General features: G+C 42.9%; 1 protein-coding gene across 6 annotated transcripts in view; it reads right to left on the bottom strand.

Annotated features, from left to right (window-relative positions):
* Nucleotides 1-20,279, bottom strand: part of LOC128138962 (charged multivesicular body protein 3) — a 35,919-nt gene extending 15,640 nt beyond the window's left edge. Inside the window, exons 1-5 of one of the 6 annotated variants that reach the window (XM_052780774.1) lie at nt 19,832-20,105; nt 17,489-17,628; nt 7,425-7,540; nt 4,861-5,271; nt 2,583-2,662 (exon numbers count right to left, since the gene is read on the bottom strand). In XM_052780774.1, the coding sequence (XP_052636734.1) occupies nt 2,584-2,662; nt 4,861-5,271; nt 7,425-7,540; nt 17,489-17,628; nt 19,832-20,057 (972 nt within the window). In that variant the 5' untranslated portion in view covers nt 20,058-20,105 and the 3' untranslated portion in view covers nt 2,583. Of the gene's footprint in view, nt 1-2,582; nt 2,663-3,240; nt 5,272-7,424; nt 7,541-7,631; nt 8,053-17,488; nt 17,629-19,831 lie in introns of those variants that run through there. The other 5 variants (XM_052780772.1, XM_052780775.1, XM_052780771.1 and 2 more) reach the window with 5 other exon arrangements.
* Nucleotides 20,280-23,983: the final 3,704 nt, after the last annotated feature.

Genomic DNA, 23,983 nt, shown 5'->3' on the forward strand with positions numbered 1-23,983 from the left:
CACGGCCCCGCGCCGCTTCACACGGCCCCAAGGAGTACCTCGCGCCCGCGCCGTGTGGAAAGGGGTGTGTGGAAGCCGTGACAGGGTACGGCAGCGGCTCTTACACTGCCCGGGCCCCTTCTCCGACCGTGGCACGGCAAAGGGGACCGGCAGGAGTTTATGGTGGGCCGGTGCAGTTGAGAGCGATAAAAGCAGGTGCCGGAGGAGGTTAGGTCACCACCTGTCCTCGCCCCGTCACACAGGCTGCAGGAAAGCACAGTATTTATAGAATCTAGTCGTGCAAGGGGTGACACCAGCTACACTTCGTATCTTTCCCCTGCCGCCCAGGGAAGACCCGGAGGAGACCTGAAGAGAAAGAGAAGCAGCATGGAAGACGTTGCCTGCCTCGTCTTCAGCTGCCAGGGTTCTTTCAGAGATGCCCCACCAGCAAGGCCTGGCTCGTCTCCACCCCGTGCCATCCTTTCCACAGCAAAGGGGAGGTAACCTGGCCAAAATTAATGGACAGCTTGGAGCCCCCCTGCTGGGTGCTGCGGCGCGAGCTCCAGCGAGTCACTCCATCTCCTTACGCCCCAATGCACAAGCTGAGACACAGGACTAGAAATAATCACTGATGCACAGAAAGAGTGCAAAAGCTTAGGAAGAAAAAGGTGCTATTAGCTTAATCTCGCTCCAATACCTTACAATTATACTTACCCTCGTTATTTAATTCCCAGAGAAAAACATTTTAATAACAGCTACAAAAATGTACAGTTCACCTCTGTCTTTTTTCCTTCCAAAACCTAATGCACAACAAAGACAGATCTAAACACGCTTTGGAAAGAAGAGCTTTCGTTTTGGACTGGGTACCAGCAGTGGGAAAGCCAGTGTAACAAAACAATAATTGCTAAACTGAGACTGGCAAAGACCTTCAGAGATGATCTAAATCCACCCTCTCCTAATAGCAGCACAAAACACCCATCACCTTCATTAAACCTACTGAAATAAGTAACCTCACATCAATCGTTTGACATTTTCTGTTTACAGTTGGTCACCAGCTTTCAGGCACGAGGTGTCAGAGAATAAAACACTACGTCAAGAATGTTTAGCATCTCAGTTAACTCAGGACACTTTACAAATACTAGCACAACCCAGCCCAGCAGGCAAAACAAGCGAGCAGCGAAACTGCTGACCTTGATACAGGCACAGTCTTTGCTCTCCGGATTTTGAACTGTCAACGTGTTGGGTAAGGGCTGTCTGAGATGCTGCACTCCATAGAAAACAATCCTACTTGGATGCTTCTGCTGCTACTGACACAACCATTTCATAAAATAAATACATCCAACTGCTTTTTCTTTTCTGCTGGGACTACCAATACACTACACCAGCTGCTGTAGATTTTGAAACAGATGGATCGCCAGGAACTAGATCACAACAATTTATATAACCCAGGCTAACGGACAGGAAGGGACCGAACCTTCAGTCACAGCTATCTACTGGTCATAATTATCTGTTCATATGGATGTACCCTCTGTGGCTCTCCTGATAATTAAACAGCAGTTTGTGTCATTTATCAGAATTGGACTAGTAGAGCAAGCGAGGTCATTAAAGGAAGTCTTCAGCTGAAACAGGTGTGCACAATGGTTTGCAAATAAGGCTGAACCTGTGCACAGGAGCGGAGCTGCTCAGGCTTTGTATGAGGAGGTCAGCTTTCAGCAGCAGAGCAGCTCTCCAGGAGCACACAGTGCTCCAAGGACGCAGTGCTGCTAGAACTTACTGCTCCCGGAGTTTGGCAGAATGCCGAGGTACCAGCAAAAGGCCACGGTGGACTGTGATACAGCGCATCGCCTGTGTACTTCAGTGCATCAACTACAGCCGTATTTATATTCACAAAAGTTCTCCTCCATTTCCCCTCTGGAGATGGCAAGGCCCCAGTTGAGCCTGGGTTTCCAGACAGTCCTGAAACAACATGCATTTCAACCCCAGCTACTTACGATAAGCATGCAGGCTAAGCGTCACACTGCTGCACAAACTGGAAGCAGAAATGCTTTGCCCTTGTTATGCCTCTCCACTGCTCTGTGGCGACTGTAATGACAGGTAAAGGGCATGTACTGAGAGGCCTCAACTGGAACAGAAATTACTTTCTGGACCACAGGAGAGTTGATGATATTATGCCCCTTCTATCTCCCTGCTTCAGTACTGCAATAGAAAAAAGGAAATGAGCGAGAAAAAAGTACTCACAATTAAAAACAGCTCTTCTGAAAATTACAAGAATATCCTCTTGGGAGGATGCCTGGGGACTGCAGGCATGAAACATTTGTTATTAAAAAAACCAATGTCCAAGTACCCTGGACAGATAAAACAATGCCAGACAGCTTTGTGAGTGCCAGCCTCCCAACTCTATATAAAGGCACAGAAAGAGAGATGGATCGCAACTGCAAGAGGGACTTGTGTTTACATTTCCTATTATCACCTTCATTTAATTATCCTCCTTTTATACCACATGGGCAAGAACTAGGAAAGAAAGAAAATGAGACTGTTGCTTCTACTGTGGCACATAAAACAACTGAAAACACCTTTCTAGTTTAGCCTTTTCTTCTACTTACATCATCTCGTGCCCTTTTTTTTATTTCCCCTTTTTTTCTTTCCAACCAACATTTCCTCTGGATTTTCAGCCAGATGATTTCTGAAAGGTACAACCAAAACCACAGTTTCATATTGAAATATAAAGAAAACAACAGACTCCATTTTTCATGGCATCCAACCACTATCACTTTCTACAAGAAATCAGAAATCACTTCAAAATAGCAGCAGTTGGAATCTGACAATTTTTACCTTTGCAAGCCACTTTTGTCACTGCATGACAATATTCTGCTACTTCACGATGGTTTACTTTGAGGCTGCGGAGGGACTACCCTAAAGTCTTCCTAGATGTCGGCAGATGAGGGTGCTGGAGACACAGCTGGTAGAATAGGGTCTCCATTTCATAAAGCAGTTTGTAATCAACTGGAAAACCACTGGTCAAGCAGAGAAGCACCTCAGTGCAGAGGACTTACAAAGGAAGTAGTTCCCAGTGAAACACCATCGCCTTCTGCTTGGCCAGTGGCTAACACTGGAGCAATGAATTCCTGCATCACTAAGAGATAATTTATTAGTCACAAAAGAAGTGTTATATTTTTATTGTCTTCACAGATAAATCAGACCAGCAAGACATCTGTAACCATACACACAAAATATTTATCAAAACAATTAACATTACAAATCTCCTTTTAAAATAATTTATTTCACTGATTTCTTTTTAAATGGTACTGTCTTACAACATACAATATTCAACAAAGATGTGCTGAACAGACTCTAAAATAAGAAACACTTAAATTAAGCAATTGTCTCCAATTAGAATTTCAATTTCACCCACATCCTAACCTGTAAACGTTTGCTGGAATACGCTTCTGTTGTAGGCTTGATTTTTGTGCTTACAAAAACAGCATCAAGTTTCCAGATGTTGAAAAAAAAAAGTTATTTTACGATAAGTATGCGTTCAGTTCAACATACAAGGCAACCAAATGATTCTGTCGTTAACGTTAGCATCATGTATATTTTAGTTCACTGCACTAACATTTAAACTAAAACTTCAAACCACATAATCTTTTAAGTGACTAACATTTAAAAGGCAAGCAGTAATATCCTGAAAGCTTACAAAGGACATCAGCACACAGCTAAGATGGGGTATCATTCGACAAAGGCTGCGGATGTGTGTATGGCTGCTTTTTTTTGTACGAAGCCCACCTGCAGACGGGGCAGCAGTGTCGCCCGCCGGCCAGCCACATCACGATGCAATTCTGGTGGAACACGTGGCCACACGGCAAGCCCATGAGCAGACAATTGTTTGCAAAATTTTCTAGACACACAACACATTCTGTACAGTGCAACATCTCAGAGGGCCAGGCTGACCAATCTGGCTCCATGTCACCTGCGGTGCTGTACGAGCCGTATGATCTCGCTTTCCGTTCATATGGCTCGTGATGACAATATTTATTGGCACACGAACAGGTCTCAACACCGCACCGAGGCTCTCCTTCACTGCGCCTATGAAACATGTTTAGCTCATCATCCTCCGAGCCTTCTTTTTCACTACTGAAGACCTCTTTGTTTTCACTGTCAGAGTCACTTTCACTGTCTTGAAAGGTTTCCAGCATTTCCTCATCAGAATGGACGCCAAGGCATTTAAACCTCCACATCGGTAAATTTTTTATATAATCGGTTGGTATCAGAGGGTGAAGCCAGAGATCGGGGAAGGCCAACCGCTCTAAGAACAAATCCGGGTCTTCATCCCAATCTGAGTCAAAAGGGAAGTGTTGAAAAGAAGCAATAGGATGAAACAAGTAGCTGGTATACCAGTCCCACAGGCTTGACAGCCACTCCAGATTATTAGCATTTACTTCATCGGTGTTATTATTGCGTCTTCTTTTCTTCTCAAAGTAATCGATTAGTAAACCATGACCGAGGTACGTGCTGAGGAAGAGGGCTGGATGCGAAGAGTAGAACATCCAATCAGCTCTTACCCAAGAAGCCAAAGTAGTTGTGTTAGAGTACCTGAAAAGTTTTAGGCTGTACTCATAAAAGCTGTCTAAGTAGGGTAGTTGCAAAAACCCTAACACGGGTAGCCAGGAAATAATTAGTAATGAATTATACGTCCCTAAAGTGCTTATAAGAACCACAAAACGCTTTATAGTAGCGCCTTGTGTAATAAACAGGTCCATCCAAGCCATCAGATTAACCAAAACTAAGCTTAAAACAAATAAATCATTAACTTCTGGTTGTAAAGAGCGCAAAAAGGAATCCATGGCACGTAGTGATATAAATTCACCAGTGTTATTTCCATACCTGTAAATCCCCTCAGGAGTCCTAAGTATGTACGATGGTGTCTTGTAGATACCAATTTCTGCCATGTAACTTCTATTGTCCCAGTTTTCCACGTTCACAAAAATAAACTCTACTCTTCCAGTAAACTTTACGCTTAGTGCAGAGAAGAACGCTGGAGGCTGGTCGAGGTTGGCAAATAGGTATATTTTCACACGGTACTGGTCACTTTTGTTCCATTCTTCTTTTAAATGTTCAGAGTTGTAGATGGTTTTGATCCGAGAAGCAGCATGAGCTGTGATCCACTTGAAAATGTGCTCCACTTCGATTTTGCGCCCACTGTATTCCTTAAGCATTACTTTTCCCTTGGAGGTACTGGTTTGCGGAACTGACATAATGAGGGTGGATTTCAGCCAACCCCTCCTCCTGCAGTACCTACAAAGAAAATGGCAAGTTAGATCACAGAGTTTCATACAGCTGGAGCTCCGGTCCTTAAATTTCTGTTATGAGCCCAAAAATGAGACATGCTGAACACCTGGGAATCTTTACATATAATAGTAGGAAATACAGGCACCCAATAGTCTCTGGCAAAGTGTATTTATTCTTACAATACATTTGTTATCGATCTTACAGAAATGTTGTAGAGAGATACGTATTCATAAAACAGGAAGAGGAATAGTGTTAATTTTCATGGGTCATTATAGTAAACAAAGCCGTACAGTCATGCATGCTTTGTAACTGGATTCGAAAAACAGGCAAGGTGACTCTTCACTATAAAGCTTTAGTATTAGAAGCTATTTCTCCTTGGCCTTCCAGCCAAGAAGATAACCACTACAGCGTAACTCAGTGTCCCACAGCTTTCCCAAGCCTGCAGGTAACTTTCCCAGTGTTTCCTTCCATCCTAGTTTTGCCAAGCAGCAGTGGGGTGAAGTTAACAAGACATCGCTCTGTTCGCAGTTGCTTTAATGAAGCTGACGAGTGTCCACTTCCTACTGGGGCCATTTTGGAAGGATGCAGACAGGCTAAGAGGTGTGGTGACAGAGCCCACCACAAAACCAGCAGAGGACAAAGCAGACACATGCTGCCAGGTGATTTGGGCTAAAAGAATACCCCCACTGCTAGGGCAGGCAGAGTGCTGTGATGGGATGAACTCCAAACCCATACCTAAATGAAGAGGCTCTTCAAAGGCTGAACCCTGAGTCATGGTCCAGACCCCAGTAACCATGAGATGAGTCTCATGACTCAGAAGATCCCTTCTCTCATGCGTCTTTCCTACCAGCATCACTACACCACCCCATTTATCTAGTCCTCCTTTTGGGAAATGTCTGGCAAGTTTCAACGATCAAAACATTACGCAGCCAACAGGCATGCAAACTGTCTCTGAGAACCCTGCCCATTGAAATAGGGGCCATCAGCCTCATTCACTAGCCATCTTACCTACATCCTCTCTGGTTTTGGTCTATCAACATATATTTAGACAATTGCAACTCCCCATCTCAGGAATCTGAATGTAACATTTTTAGAAAGAGCCATAAGATATTACCGTACTAATAAAGGTACCCTGACTACTGTTGCGTGTAGTGTTCTTCTGAATTTCAGCTGCAACCTGATGAAAACTATTCACAAGGGTTTACTCAACAAAACATTTCTTGTATTAGGAAAAAAAATGAATTCATTTAAAACGTAGTATTTGATCATACCATTAAGACTAGTTAGGAGCTATGCAAAGAGAAACACTGCCAAATTTTTAAGATGTTCAAATAGCAGTGTTTTGATTATACGAGATTATTTTGCATAAGCACTGAAAAGTCTTAAGAATTTTCTCTTATGATTAACTTTGAGATTTCTGTAAATGTTTAGGACTTAAGCTGTGTAAGACATGTGCATATCCATACGTGCCACTGAACTATAGACAAAATTTCCCATCACGTGAAGCAAATGCTTCCAACAAAATGTTCAAAAAACATTCTTTTTACCGCAGCACAGAATTATTGATAGCTTCTTTGGCTCTGCTCTTCTTCCTTGTTCGCAATCCTAGGCAAACAACAGTGAACCTTCCATAGCACACTGTATGTTGTCAAAGGGTGTGTGCAAGTTTATATATAAACACACACATATTTGTCAGGGAACAGGATTTGTCAGTAATCCTAAGAAGCAGGCACTGTTTGCAAGGTTCATGCTAACCTGTGTTTCTCCTTTCCAGGTGGCAATATAACAACTCTACAACTGATACAGTTCTCTTACGTGGGCTATATATTTGGCTTTGTCCTAAGCAAGCACAGTTCTTGTCCCTGAATGCCTGGGATATAAGGCCAAACTCTTCTATTCATATTCTTCCATTGCTGTATTATGCTCTACATAGTCTAATCATGTATGTCCCACACGATGCTTTAGGAAGCTGCCGATCTGTGTTTATGATGCTGATAAATAATGTAATGGAGAATTCTGAACAGACTTTAATAGAGATAAAAACATGAATAAAGCCACCTTCTGTCACAGCTACTTTCACAACAGAGAAAGCCCTGCTGCGAGAACACAGTTGAGCCTTAAGATATTCTTGGGATTTAGATAATCCTTTAAGAATATACCTGGGGTCACTGGAACAGTTAAAAGTGCCAGCACGTATGCCGAATCTTGACACTTTCTTCACCATTTTCTCCCAGTGGACTTTACCCACCAGTGGGCTTCTGTCGTTTGCTATGACCTATTGCCAAAAGGAAATAATAATTTAGTATCACAGTAAGTTTGCTTCCTGAAATAAAGAGCGAGCTTCATGAAAACAGAGATCTAGTCACCCTTGATAGTGCTTTCCCCTTCTCTTGGAATATAGAGTAGGTATATACAACCAGTAATCGCAATAAATGTCTTTGGAGAGTGAAGCTCTAAGACAGAAATACAGTTTCTGCAGAAAGACAAAAGTGCATCATCATTTTAAGTACCTGTTAAGATACTAAAATCAGTGGTGGTTAACAAAAACCTTTGGAAAATAACAAAACTATCATTAACTAGTTCATAGTAGGGGAGAAAGGAAGAGGGTGCAGCAGGTTCCTCTTCTTCGCAGTAAAAAAGACCATTATTTTATTGCAATTCTCCATGAAAAGTTACAACATGCCAAGCAAATGTTGTCTCAGAGCAACTAAAATGAGTTGGAATGCATGTACCTGGTACCAGACTAGACTGCCAACAACCATTTCTAAGCAGTGGAAACTAGTGATTAAACTCCCAGATAATACCTAAAAAACTTGACTCCTTCCAGCTTTGCCAGTGACTCACTTTACGTGACTGTTCCACCAACTCCAATGTCCCACCTGCCATTTCAGGATGATAATTCACTGTGATCTATCCCAAGGACTAATTTGTTCTAACCTAGTATATTAAAGTAGTACTTCAGGTCACCTAGACGTAAGCTTCTGCAGACACAAATGACAAAGAATAAGCACTCATCCTCTGACTTATAACTGTACAGGGAAGGGAAAAAAAAAAGAAAAAGAAAAACCTGCCTGCCTGCAGTTGACAGGTAATTTTGAATGACATGACTGATCATGCATTACTCCATGAGCCGTCGCAGTTTCTATTTTAGAAATGCCTCACATAGTTCTGCAGGCTTACTGGCAACCACTTAAAATTTATTTTTAAATTAAGTTTTGAAACTTCCATTTGCTAGGTATTTGTTTACCTGCCATTAAACTTCTCCCAATCATATTCTGACTTAATAACCTCAAATGTCAGCTTTCCTCTGGAAGTTCAGTCATCACCATGATTTAACAGTTCTCTGCGTACAGGCTGAGACACAGACCTGGAAAGCGTGTCTGGCCTTTGAGACTCAAAAAATATTATCTGCTTTGCAGTAAGCAGCATCCTCTCAGAAACTTAAAATAAGAGAATTCACTAAGCAGAACATTCTACGTAGGGAAACAACATTAAACTAAAGTTACAGATTACGCTCCCATTCCACTGAGCCCAAAATGTTTAAATAAAACCAGAGGTGAACATCTAGATAAGAATCCTTCAAGTTATTCTCAAAACACGCACATCACATAGAAAAGCCTTTTTGATTAGCTAAACGTAACCTTCAAGCATCGAGATAACCAGCTGGGGAAATCTGCTGTATTATTGAGGCTTCTTTTCATCACCCAATGTAACTGAAGCAATTACTTTGGATACTTTAAATGTCTTCCTTTCATGTACTTCAACTAAAAGACACCACATTCCTAAAGACACCTTAATGCCAGTATATCCTCAGAGCTACTGCAGCATGATAAATGCATCCAACATAGTAAGGAACCACTACGTTTTATTAGTAAGCGTAAAAGTAAAATGTTGATAACTGATAACTCTTTGGTACAACTACTCAGAGCTGGGTTTCTTCCAAAATTCTGTGTGCGTGTTCTAAAAAAGCCTAGTAAAGTTGTTGAGAGTATGCTAATGTTATGTGCAGGAAGGCTGATCCTGCTCAACTGTTTCTTCTGTCTGATATTACAATATTCACTTTAAGTGTCAAGAGGAGATTTTTTGCAAATACAGTCACCAGTATGTTTTACTGTCATCTGGCTGTTTGTACTGGTGGATTTTTTAATACTAGTTTAATTCCCTTCCCATGAAAAAGTCCTTCCTCTTGGAGAAAGTTATTTATGCTGAAGGACGACGACAGAACTAGCAGTTTGTATTTTGTAATTAGATAGAGAGAACCCTACTATGGTTTTGCACACTGAACCTTTGTAAAATTTCTTGGGCTCATGCTTTTTTATGTCATTATGGCAAAAAATAACCCAAATAAACATGTCCACTGCAGCCGCTCCTTGCAGGCAACACCCACTTACAACATTAGGAGTTCACCACACAGAGGCAAGGGTTTGTATTTTGGAAAGTAGTCATCATCTCTGTGGATGAGGGAGTCTGAGAAAATACTGCAGGTTAAGCAATCACAATGTAATTCAGTTTAAATTAAAGATAAATTGCAAACACTTGTAACAGATTTTATTTAAGAAGTGTGAATTTTGATAAGCTAAGAAATTTAGCCTAAAAACCCATAACAGAGGAGACCAGGGATTTGAATGTGGAAGAGGCCTGGAAGTTCTTCAAGTCCAAGGTGTTAAAGCTATCAGGATTTTGTATTTCAAGCAAGGGGAAAAAACTTGTCAAGCCCTGCACTTCTTCCTAGCAAACACTTCCAAAAAGATATTAGAAATAGTTTGAGAATCTACAAGGAATGAAAAAAGGTCAAAAGGAAGAGCTAGCAAAGAAAGATAGGCAAGAAATCAAAAAAAATGTAAGGAAAAATGAGCAATTCAAGTTAGACTACACAAAGAATATTACAAGCTGCACCAAAAGGTTTTTCAGTCATATGAATAAGAATAGAACAGGCGGAAAAGCAGCAGGATCACCATATAATGAAGACAGGGTAGAAATGTAAGATAATTTTCTTTTTAAAATGAAATTAATGCTCTGACTCAGTTTTCAATGAAGAGGAGATGGCTGGCCACGGACAGGTTAGCGAGTTTATGGGAAGAGATGGTTTGCATCACCTGAAGATGGAAGAAAAACTCAAATAACTTAACACATTTAAATCAGAGTAAGCAGATAATCTCCATCCCAGAACTGTAATACAATGAGCACACAAAATCACAGATGAACCTGTGAAGATTTCTTGTAAAACCCGTCAGACTAATTTACATTTTGACATGAGAATAACAAGTTACTAACTGTATTTAAGAGCAAATGAAAAAATTATCCCACCAGTTTGATCTCAACAGTATGCAAAACTGTAGAACAAATTTTAAAGGTGCAGAGACAGTTGAATATTCCACCCCTTTCCAGCACGCAACTACTAAAGATGCATCATTCCTGATGAGGCTGAGAGTTAAAAATCCATTTTTTTCCTGGAGGAAAACAACCAAATTTCAAGAGAAAGGGAATATACTACCCTGTCTGTAGTTTTGGTAGAGTATCGTGTATTGTGCCACATGGAAAATTTTCATAAGAACTGGAGATAAGCTTTTATAGTGAGTGAAAAAAAAAAAAAAAGAAGTTTTAAAGTGAGTAAGAAATTGGCTAAGGCAAGAAAACATCAAAATGCCAGAAAGGTGCTAACAGACTTCTTAATAGATTTACCTTAGAGCTCAGTTCAGCATATATTTCTATTAATGCCCTTCCTCCGCAAACCTGAACTCTCCCAAAGCCATTTGTAGATGACATAAAATTCGGAAGCACTTCTATGTACAAAAGAGGATTGTAACGCCATACAGGAAGAGCTGCACAAATCTTGTAATGCAGAGTGTCAGAAATGAAATTGAATTCGGTAATGAACAGGACACTCAGGGAGTTCATCAGTTAGAAACAGCGACGGGAGGAAAAGCTTGGGCCTATTAGTTTGGTCCAAAAGGAAGTATAAGCCATCAATATTAACAGGCTGTGAAATAAGCAAAGCCCAGGATATATTATACCTGACAAAACAAACTGGTTGATTGACCTCACATACTGGGAGTAGTGGGGTAGAGATCAGAAGTCAGTGAAACTAAAAGGCGCTGTCAATTTAAGTGCAATAGGAACAAATCAGGTGTGAATACACTTAAGCCAGAAGTCAGATACACGTTTCCAAGAAGAGAAAGTCAATAGCAGTATTACACTCAGGCAACTTACTATTTAAGAGAGACAGCAAGGTATTTTATAAACACATAGTCCACAGTCTAGCAGAGCGCAGAACTTGCTCATCAAGAAGGACCCTTTCAGCCATATGCTCTATTTCATTTTAAAGAAATAAAGACAAAGCTCATAGGAGAAGTTGTCTTTTATGAGATCAGCTAGCACAGCTGGGAAACAAATACCACATTTAGAGGAACACAAACCCTTGAAGCTTTTCTTATTATTAGCTACGTTCACAATCTGTAAAATATCATATGTCAGAGTGGCAAATAAGACAATGAAGATAACTCAATTAATCCATTAATCATCTTAATGGGCTAAGAGAATCCAATAGGATCAAAGTCACCCTGCCATTTAACAACCACACATCACGGAATAGATCTGCTCCCTAAGCTACACCTAACCCAGGCCAGAGGACTGGCTCTGACTGCAGGGTCTGAATTACCATCCCTATATATGAATTACTAGCTTCTTTAGTGGAAGAAGATACTGGAGAGAGGGCCAGGCCCTCGCTGAGCATCCATCCACAAACTTCCTCTGAAGTCTCAGACGCAAGTTTCTTCATACTCCATCTGTGAATTTGGGAGGACCACAGCATATCACAAAAGGTCGGGAGATTCTCAACCAATGACTGTGAAATACTGCAGGTAAGTTATGCCACCAAGATGTGCAAAATAAAAATGGAAAGACGGGGGTTTGGAAATCTCCTTTATTTCTACCTGTTCTGATGGAGTTTTCTTTCTTAGTTTCCGTGGCTTCCAGATACCACAGAAAACAAAACTAAAATAGAATTCATCTAGGGACATATAATACTGAAATTACTGAAATCCTGATGATTTCAACAGGCATTTGAATAGGTAGCTTTTGCATTGGAAGAGCTCTCCTGACTTTGAATTAGATAGAACTATCCCAAAAGAGGCCAATCAAGAACGTAATTAATAGAATCACTTTGATCTGTATGTTAAAATAGTCATAGTTATGACATGAAAGAAGCAAACAGAGTTTAAGAGCAAATACTGTGGAGACAGAAAGATATAAACACTTGGAAAAATAGGATAATGTCAGCAAGACACCTTGCCTCTCTTGCCTAATCCAAAACCAAAGTGTCTCAGCTAGATGCATCAATATCCCAGTAACTACTTCGTAACTGTCATTGATGCAGTTGCTCCTTAACTTCCAGTTATCATTAAGGATTTTTTTTTTAATTATTTTATCAAACATACATTCTTAAAATATGAGTAAAGATGTGACAAAAGTTAAAGAGGCTCAAGGAAACACCGCTGATGTTAAAGAGTTTGCTGTAGCAATGCAATACGCAGACAGACTCCTCTTGGGTTACCCCTGCAGTACTTGAGCATGAGCTGACAGTAGCCTCACTTAAGCATTCTCCTGTTTTCCAGGCATTTAAATCAGATCTTGTTAAATCTCTTTTAGACAGGTATGTAGAGATTTCAAAACAGGTCACAGTAACAAGATTCAATCTCAGTAAGTTTTGAAGCTCACTCACAACTAAAAATGTTCAAGTATCACAAGGCATGAGAATGAGTCAGAGATAGACAAAGGCAGAACAAACACTTCATGGTATTTCAACTCTCATTATTTTAACCAATTCTAGCTAGGATACCAGGTGCCAGGCACACCTGCTCATACCAAGAGCACACAATTTTGAATACGCATGAATAGTCAAAACTTGGTTTTACAGCTTAGCCACAAAGACAACAACTCCAAGTGCTCATCAACTCTGGGCACTAGGGCACTGTGACAGGCTTTAAACCATCAGGAACAACAAAACCTATCAAATAAGAGACACCATTTCCTGCTGCACACAGACACGTACAGGCAGTTCTCTCAGGAGCGGTCAAATCCTCCCCCAGTCTCAGAAAGTCAGTCTCCGCATGAAGGAGTACAGACATCTGAATCGGAAGAAACTGCATGATTTTGCCAAAGGCAAAACCGATTTCTAACTTATTTAACGAACTGGGAAAGTTGTATGTATGCGAGAACTGTCAGTCTGGTTCGGCAGTTTCCATTTTGAGATATCCAGACCCCTGGAGGTCCACAAACTCCTCCACAGTGCCTGCAGAGGGTAAATGAGCATAGGAAGCCTGATATTACTGTGAAGAGTCCATACACTCGCTGGAAGATTTTCAGGGATCCACAGAGATACAAAGGTTCAAAAACTCTGGTCTGTTAATTAGCTTCTTATGTGCTTTTCATAGAACCCTTTATAATCAACAGCTATGTTGCAAACTATCCCCCCATAAATAAAACAGAAGTAAAAATATTTGAACAATTCTCATTTAGAAATAAAACTAATTATAAATGGACTGGTGAGTTATTAGAAGCATGGAAAAAAGCCCACTTATTCCAGATAACATCAATACGTTTCTACATGACTGTCTGTACTTTTATTATTTCTGAGACATCTCACTCTGTTTATTATTCAGCATTGTGCTGATGAAACTGAATTTCCGCATAGTCGCTCTTTCCTAAGAACTCACAACTGGTTCAGAATCCATCCATATGGATTAAAGATGTCTGGAGATTTTTTGCTTTTCTTTTCTGAGAAAGAGACGGTGAGAAATCAGATCAAAATAGGCAAAGACAGAAGACCACATCCATCGTTGCTTGCAAAAATTAACCACCTCAAAATTATGTGTAGTTTCTCAAGGGAGGCGGGGTGATCTATGCACCAATATGAACAGCTCAGTTAAGCTGTCAGTTAAGTCAGAAGTGGAGAAAAAATGAGCTTCTGTAATGAATTAACATGGATATGCAGGCCATGTGAGAACTATTACATTCTAGCTGATGGTATTCTGCACCCTTGACTGGATATGAAGACTCTCAAGAAGGATACTGAAAGTTAAAATTGGGTATCCTATGGTAAAAGATCCTGAAGGGCTACTGGAAAAAACTGAACGATGTATTTTAAAAGAATTGAGTGTTTCTACTTAATTTCCTCGTAACGAGAACAACAGATCATCTGGCAAAATTTAAAAAGCAAATATGAAAATTACTCATCCTACATGCAAGCAAAAGAAAGAAAGAGTGAACAAACAAACGAAGGAACGAACCACCACCAAAATCCTGCAGGCACATCCCTTGCTCTGGGACTACACCACTTGAACAAGAAGCCGAGATGCAGAATAGACTGCAACATTTTATATCCATAATAATGTCCTTTGCACCTCTAATGGACATGATCAAAACGTTTGTCCTCCTGCTTCAATGCCAGGAAGAAAGTTCCCTTTACTTCTCTCTACCACTATGTTACCGTACAGACTTTTAAAATAAAAATAGATGTTAATTTAGATTTTAACTTTATTCAAAGAGGAATTTTACCTGTGGATCATTTACTGTATGTTTTTAAAGTCATAATGACTACAATATTGTTGGATGTGGCAGGCTTCTAGAGACTAACCAGAGAGCACGAGCCATAGAAGAGTCTGGAAAAGCAAGAACGTTACATGTTACTCCCCTATCAACAAGAGAAGCAGCTCTAGAAACTACCATTCATCCTCATTGCCAGCCAAGGAAGTGCACAACAGCAGCTGGCAAGCAAGAAGAAAGGCATAAAAAGAAAGGTGATGAGATCATGAGCTAATAGGAGAAAGAACATGCTGCTGTCTGTGGCTCTACGGAAGGTCCACATAGGAGCAGAGGGCACCTGTGAACGGCTATGCTGGTAAACAAATTACCACTGAACCTGGCCGGATGCTTTGCATGTGGATTTCCAGAAAATAAAGAAACAAAGCCACAAAACACTGTTTCCTTGGGTATGGACTTTGACTTTGTTCAAGGAATTCATCTTGCTGGCTTTAAATGATAAATTCACACCTGAATTTGTGTCAAACATCAAGAAATAATAATTGTTTCCTCTTTTTCCTTTGATTCTCTGCAGACAGTGATGGCTATCACACTACCACCCTATGCCACCCCAGAAATTTCATTTACGTGCATTGGAAAAATCAAAATCATCTTCAAGAGTCCCCATCCTCCCATATATCATCGTAAAATCTTCAAAACCAACTCAACCAACAGCCACACCGCCAGCTGAGCCAGAACTGCTCCTCTCCGTCTACCGCTTTCCAGCAGCCCCCGCAGAACAGAGATTCAGGGTCAGGATCCTGAAAAGGATCTGGAGATCCTTTCTGCTTCCCAGCCAGTAGCAACGGAATGCTCCAACCTTGTCTGCGGTCACCAAACCCATCCATGAGACATCCTCACTCTTGTACTGTCCCCTGCCTAAGCATCGAGCTGATTAATTAGCTGTAAAGTTTCCACAGGATGCCTAATAGTAAAGGAGAATGGGCAAGGGAAGAGTAATCAAGAATTAGAACAGGGAAGCAATGATAAAAAGCAGCTTTAGAGGGATGAGGTCTAAGAAAAGAGCATAGGAAAACCTGCGAAAGAACATGCAGAATCCAGCACAGGAGTTATCCAGACAGGAGTTATGGCGGGGAAGGGAGCAAATGAAAACTCAAAGTGCTGAAAAGTCAAAAGGCGAGAATGAAAAAAAAAGAAATTTGACACATCTAGTGGTTTTTATTGTGGAGAAACAGACAAATAGCGTTCAGCAAGTAAATTATTCAGTAAATTCCACTAATTTTTTTTTTCCACAGCTATTGTGACCAACTGAATAGCTGTGCAAATATTCTCAGAATGATGACAACATTCATCACACTAGAGATAGCAAAACACAGCCTATCTGATCTGCTATTATGAAGCTAGCTGAAAATATATTACAATTAAAATTCTGCAAGCAACAGACAACAGAGAACTACTGTATTTTACTCTTTTGAGCTGCCTGGGGAGGAGGGAACGTTTTTCATAGCATATTTGTGCTCGTATTTGTCAACTAGCTTGGAGACGTGTAAACTTCCTTTCAACACTCTCTGCTTGAAGAACACCCTTCTCTATGATTTAAACCTGAAACTTAGATTCAATAAACTCCAAATACATCTTTCCCAAAACACGAATGCTGTTTCGACTCTGATGGTAACCTGTCCTCTCATTGTCTATTTTAGGGTGAGATCTGATGTGATGACAGTGCAGGTCTAATAACAGGAAGTCATTAAATCTTGGTAATCCATTTCAATAGAAAACATGAAGTGAGGAGACCAGACAAACCAGGCAGGAGAGCTGTCAACTGAACAATTAATTGTCTGGTGGAGAATTTTGATTGCCTGATGTGGCTGTTAGCAGGGAACTTATGTCTTAAAAAACCCTCTTATCAACAGAGAAGTTGATAGAGAAAAGCATTTTTACATTTTGGTGTAGATTACTTACGTTCTCAAGAGTGACGATAAATGGTTTCAGAATCCTAATTGCAAAAGTCTTTCTTTAATTTCCTAAATGTTCTCTTGTTCTCATGCAGCCCTGGGGAAGCAGGCTCTAAAATCGGTGGGCCCACAAGGTTTGGGGGAAGGTTAACTTTAAGCTACACATTGTAGAAGCAGCCTGCTAGCCTGGGAAGTAGCACACTGAGATCTTGCCTTTGTGAAGAGGCAACAGAGATTTAGAAAGTGCTCTAAGCCCCTTAGATAAACAAAAACTTAAACTGGTTGGGTCTGAGCATGTAATGCAACCAAAGGAAGAGCAACACCAGAAGCACTTCTCCTGTGCCAGCTGGGAGCATCTATACTTAATGCACCTACTTCACACATTACACAAGCTCTTATAATACCAGGGCCAAGCACTTGCATAGTCTGTGTACTTAAGTGTGTGCTGCTTTGCTTGTTTTCTGGTTCTAAAGTACCTGGTTTTCAAAAAGCAATCCACAGAATAACAGGTTTTTTTCTTCCTGTCTGTACAGCAACGCTGCCACTTCCAGCCTTTCGTGGTTTTTTGAACAGATTTATTCCTTATGATCTCCCTGATGTACTTTATCTTTGTCACCATCTCTCTGTTATACACTTTTACTACTAGTTAACTACCCTCATAAACTCCTCCTTTGAAACACATTTTGGAAGTGATAAATACATAAAAATAAATGATCAAATTTCTATACCTGTACCAGCCAGATCCCATCTTTTGTGTCTTCTACAAGTTCATAGAAGTGCATTTCACCACTGAAGTTTGTACTGGAAACTGATTCAGAGGCCTCTTCCTCCTTGAGAGCAGAGTAAAGCTCTCCTTCCATGAGGTCTCCTGAAAAAGAGACAATTGGAGACATTCAATTAAAATGGCACTCGAGAAAGATCACTTCATAAATCTGGTAACAGTTTAACTAACTATATTTTGCATGGTGGCTCAAAGAACCTTTTCAGTACAAAGGCAGATAAACTTTAAAGTTATTCTAATTCTAACTATAGTGACATGACTATGAACAATTCGACTTCAGCTGTCAGACCACAGAAGACGTGAACACTATGCTTCTGATTACACAGATGTACCACACATGCAACTGAGCACACAAAAAAAAAATGAACATTTTCTAAGCCTCGCTCTCTGAAAATAACAATATTCAGTGGCTGAGAGCAATTTTAACTGATGTCACCTTTCCTTTCACTTCACAGGACAGTAATTTTGCAGCAACCAACTTCTCAACACTGATAATTCCAACAGACTTTGAAAATTCCCATCAATAATCTTGTACTTAAAAAAACGTGCTGATTGTCCCATTGCAAGTAAAGATCTCAGGTAGAATAATTTAGCTGTTGGCTTATGTTTGCACAGTTGGCAAAAGTTCCCATGAACTCCAACCCTTGCGACGTAAAGAGCTCACAGTAAAATCATCTGATAATGTTTCTGATAATGTAGTCTCACTTCCTTCTCATGTTTTGTTTTATAATCATTACAAATGCAGTTAATGGCAACTAGCATTCTAATAACTCATCTATTAAGCTTGAAGAAATGAAGTCTTGTCCAAAAAGGCTGTTTCCTTCAAAATATAAAATAAAAAAAGTGTTCCAGCTGAAACCCTTGAGGGGTTTCCAAAAGTATTCATAGAATTTAGAAAAAAAAAAAAAAACCACAAAAAACCCAGCAGAAAAATGCTGCAAAGCCTGTTGGTATGAGAAGTGTTTCCACGACATCTGAAGAAGTTGGTTAATACAGTTTCTTTGGAGTTAAACACTTCTCTGCAGCATTTGCAACCCAAACATCATGACATCATGAAAGTACCTGACAGCCAAGGAGTGAAAGTGACTGGAAACAAAAGTGAAATCACCTAATGCTTTTTATGGTTGGAGCGGCAAAGCAAATCAACAACATAAATAAACAATGAACAATAAAAGCAAATTAGATTTAAATGCCCAGCATTAATATCAATTATTGAAAACAGTTAGCATTTTTAAGGTTATGGCACTCACTATGTTCATCCAAATCCTTCTATTTTTCTGTCTGGACATTTGAGCCCTCCCTACCCATCCCGATCACTGGGATTTCTCTCTCTCCTGGATCGGCTGCCCATTTGATCATCAATTTAAAAGCAGCTACTCACATTTTCCTGCTTGGCTGGCACTACAGCTATTACATCAGCCCCATCTCCCAGTCCTTGGGGCCAGCTCCCTCCGACTACTCCAGGCCAGCATCCTTACTTTCAAGGCACTTCTGCCATTCCTTACATCTCCACTGCTCGTCACCCTTCGCTATTCATCACCCCCCGAAAGTCCACCTCTTTCACCTGGTTTTCCCTACTTCCGAAACGCCTCCCTGCCTTTTTCCAAGCCATTTTTTTGTACGTAGGCTCTACTTCTGCTCCTCTTCTATAAAACCACCGCATCCCTCGGTACGCATCCCCTCTGCTCCTCAGCTACAAAACCACTGCTCTCCTCAGTACCCGATCTTGACAGCAACACCTGTAATAAAAATCAGCAAACGGGTAGGGAGAGGAATACATGGAAGAAAGCCGGCCCCAGCTGTAAATAGTGACCCGCTGCGTGTATCTGGATTCTTTCCTCCTCGTTTTTCACGGCGGATGACATTCGCTCTCATCTGTGCAACCACCACCTCGCCATCCCGACCCCAACCGCCCACAGCGACCCGGCGTAACGAACCCTCTCTCGGTGACCCTCTCTAACGAAGGCCTTCCCTCCCTCCACGCAGAGCCTATTCGGGCTTAAAACGCCGCCGAGGTTTTTCACGTCACCATCCCCGAGCTTCCCCCCTGCCTTCCTCCATTTAAGCGCTCCTGCGTCTCGGTCCCTGGTGGGGGAAACCAGCTCGCTCCCCAAATCCACCCTGCCGTCGCGCTGGCCCGCAGGGCTGGGAACCGGCGCCCGGGTCTCCAGCCCAAGGGCGGCAGGAGCCCACGCGGGGGGTCACCGGCCACCCGCGGGGGTGGCAGGGGACCCTCCCTCCCCACGCGTGGGTCGGGGAAGGGGGGGGGGGGTGGGGGAGCTCCGCGTACCTGACTTCTCCACCAGCTCCCGCACATCCTTCTTCTCGGGCAGCCCCGAGTGCCCCAAGCCCCGGCACTCCAGGATGGTCCGCAGCTTCCTGAAGCTGAGCGCTACCGGGTCCACCAGCTGCGTGGCGAGGAAACCGCTCTCGTACCACGCCACGGCCTCGAACACCCTGGCCAGGACGAAGAGCGCCAGGAAGTAGAGCAGCAAACAGCACAGCTTCACCCACATCTTTCCCGCCGGGGGGTGAGGTGGGGAGGGGGGGGGGCTGCCCGCCGAGGGGACGGGGAGAGCCGAGCCGGAGGCCGCGCTGCCGCGGGGCGGCGAGGGGAGCCCGGGAAGAGGGGGGGGGGGGGGGGCTGTCAGCACCGCGGGGCCGCGGCCCCCCCGCCTCCCTCCCGCCGCTATCCCCGCCCCGGCGGAGCGGCGGCCGCCGGCGGAGACATAACAAGTGACGTCTGCAGCCGGGGACGGCGGCGGGCGGGGCGGAGGGCGGGAGGGGCGCCCGGCGCTGCCCCCCCGCCCCCGTTCCCTCACCGGTGATTCAGCAGCTCGGTCCGACCCCCCCCCCCCCCCCCCGGTCACCGGGGCTTGGAGGTCACTGGCGTCCCTGGCGCCGGCATCGATTTCGGACCCAGCGGCTGCGCTGGCTGCAAAAAAAAACCCAAAACAACAAAAAACCACCAAAAAAACCCCTCAGATATCAGGTTATCGGGGCGACCCACCCCCCCCCCCCCCCGCCTCGATCGACGTTTTTCGTGAGAAGAAAAATAATGACACAGCCGGAATGGAGTCGATCCGTTCGGACCGTTGTGAGGCGGCTTAACGGGGCCGCTTGGCTTGGGTTGGGGCTGTGCGGGGCGTAGGTGTGAGCCCCCCCCGGCTCCCGCCTGCGGCCCTGCACTGCCGCGAAAGGGAATAATAAAGTGAAATCCATCTGCAGGGATTGGAACCGGGATTCTGCTGCTTTGCCTCGGCGCTCGGAGCGCGTCGGGCGAAAGCGACAACCGGCGAGCAGCACCGCCACTTGGGACGAAGGTTGAGATGGGGTCGGGCCTTCACGTCGGAAGCGTGCGGAGCGCGGCATGGATCCCCGTTTGAGCGGATCCCCAAGTAATCGTCCCGGGCTGTGCAAGAAGCGTTAGGCTGCAAAGATACTGATACCGTAAATCGACCTCTACTATATCAATACAATTTAGTCTGCTATGAAAAACACGCTAAAATCAAGCTTCATCTTTGAGACGAAGGCTCTCCTCTGAAGGAAACTCAACATTTCTTTTGTGTGTGTAAGTTATTTTCAGAATCCATAATTTGCATGAAAATCGCCGACTCATACAGTTGAGCACAAAAATAGCACAGCTTCATCTTAAAAACACTGACAACCCCCCAGAGTGTACACGCTGAAGTAATTCTGTGCTATCGAATTTCAAAAAGACACACTAATATTGACCTGTAGAAAGCATTTGAATGGCTGCTCTCCTCGGAGCCTTTGAAACACTTTAACAGGGTACTCGGCATGCTGGTAGGATTTAAAAAGGAGAAGAAAACTCCACCCAGGTTCAGCCCGTTTTGTCAGGTAGCCACCACAACCTCTTCAAGAAGAAAAATCATGGCACCGTCTTCTTCAGCAATGGGCTCATTTTGTTTCTTGAAGGGGGAAGAGCGGAGGGATTGCAGAAGCAGCTGCTCATAAACTAAGCCCTTAAGGGCTGGTGAATGTCGCGCCTCGCACTGGGAGTCATGCAAAACTTTATCCTTCAGAATTTTTATGTGGTAAAGATTGGAGGTGGACTGCAAACCCCTATCTCTGCTGATGCTGCTCGATTAAATACAAAGGGATTTCAGCAGCTCAGCTGGGTCTGCAGCGAGCCTCGGGTGGGAGGTCCAGCCAAGACAGAACGTACCCGAGGCACGGTCCACTGAAGGAGCTCGCCGGAGGCCGGGCTGAAGTGCCGCTCGCTCTCTCCTTCAAAGCCACTGCAGTTTGGTAAACTCCCCCTTCAAGAGAACCGGGGCCCATCTCCCTGATGAGGAAGTGGCAAAGCATCAGTAAGCTGAATCCTTTCCCCTTGGCAAAAAACAAGAGAGCGGCTTTGTTATTGCAGCTGGCAGAGCCCAGGGACTTTCAATGAAACGCACGAGTAACATCACCCGTCACAGAGGCCAGAGGCAGGCTCTCCCCGAGCCCTGAAAACACACCCCAGGAACAGAGTTCTTTATCAAAAGCTTTGTGAAGGCCCATTGCTTTTGTCACACGTACAAGAAGTTGCCTGATTTCTCTACCTTTTGTTTCGAGTGAGCAGCTCGAGCGTTATGTGAAGTGATGGGTGGGAGGAAGAGATGGGAGTTAGCTGTTTGAAGAGGAACACTGTATGTTTACCTTTAGTTAGAAAACATATCGTTGGGGGGGGGGGTGTTGGTTTGTTTGGTTTTGATGAGCACCGCAGACCCCTCTCCACCCGATCCCCGTGTTTCTCCCCTGTAACGCATTCGGGGATGCCCTCGCTTCCTCCAGCAGGAAGGCACCTAGCAACAACGATGAGTCCACGCTCACAGCTAAACTATTTGCAGCATCAACTGCTGGGGAGGCTGTCACCAGTATGTCATTTCCTAATGCTCATGGGCTGAGTTAAATCAATTCTTAACATTCCCCAGTGGTAACTGATGACGAGTCCCCTGCAGAGATGAAGCTCATCATCTGCCAAAACTCAAAACCCTGGAGTTGTTTCAAGAAAGTAAAAATGATGTTTCAAACCACTACTCGAACACCCCCAGCACAAACAAAAGCGAAGTGGCTACCAGCAGAGAAGCACCCAGGCAATGAGGCGGGACAGGGGCAGAGCTGCAAACGAAGAGCAGGGACGGGTACGACCAAGAACTGCAGGTGATGAGTTGACCAAAGTCCTGGCAGAGAAAACCTAGTTCCTCTCGCAGGCTCTCTAGTCCTCTCTTTCCTCCCTACCTTTACATCCCTGATTTACTAAGCTGACCCTACCAGAAAATGTTATGTTTTCTAGATACAGCCGTTATTTGTTGGTTTCCAGCTGCAACTCAGAACGTCTTTGACATGTCACCTGCAAACAATTTCTCAGGTAGTTTTAATTATCTGGAAAATCTAAATATCTTAACAGTGAACTAAAATTAATTTGGGCTGAAGACAAAGCTGACACACACTGGCATTTTTAAAGACCCCGGGGTTAATTCTACCTAATTAACGACACTAAACAGTCATCAGTCAGTCAGTCCTGTGCTCACAGAGCAAATATTACAAATGTGAAGAGAATGAAGAATATAAATTCCGCCGTTAAACAAAAACCCAAAGCAGGGATCTGCTTTTAAACAATTTTGGCAGCAAAAATATTTTACTATGATTTACGAGAGAATGAGACCAAATCCTGAGAACTGGGACAGCCATCTTTTCTTGTCAGACAGCCAAATCTGAAGTCTTGGCTGCCCATTGATAAATGGCAAGGATTCCCTCTCCTCCCCCATCCTCTCCTATGAGCAGTTGCTGACTGTGCAGCCTGGGAACACAGACAATAATCCACTTTCTGGACTTCTATGGGGAACATTAAGAAAAGTATTGGCATTCTGAAGTCAGTAAAACCGAGGATTGAAAACTTTAATTCAATCCCTTACCATGTTAAAATATTATTATACCTTTTTTTTTTTTTGGCAGTTTTAATGTTGCCATATATCAAGATAACTTTCAGCTACCTGCAACCCAGTTTTCCTAAGAGCTAGCCAACTCTGTAAATACAGTTGTTAGGAGTTCACTAACACAGAGTCTCTTGATGTACTTCTTAAACAGCACAGGTGCATCTCAACACATTTTTATGTGTGACCTGAAACTGTGACTACTTGTCATTTTCTGATATTAAATAAACCAACAAGCCTGTATGAGAGCCTCAAAGCAAGATGACAGAAGGGCAGATGCTATTTTATTGTACGTAGAGGAATTTCAAATCAGAAGATGTTTCCTACAATCTACAAGTGGCCAAATGGAAGCAGACTTAATATATAGGTGTTATTCTGTAATACAATGGCCAATATTTGACACCTCAGCTAAAGCACCGGCTATTTGGGTGAGGCAATCCTGACGTGATCTAGTAGTGATTCACCCAGTAATTCAGGTTGGACAGGACCTCAGGAGGTTA

This window comes from Harpia harpyja, chromosome 2 (assembly GCF_026419915.1).
Source record: "Harpia harpyja isolate bHarHar1 chromosome 2, bHarHar1 primary haplotype, whole genome shotgun sequence".
NCBI lineage: Eukaryota > Metazoa > Chordata > Aves > Accipitriformes > Accipitridae > Harpia > Harpia harpyja.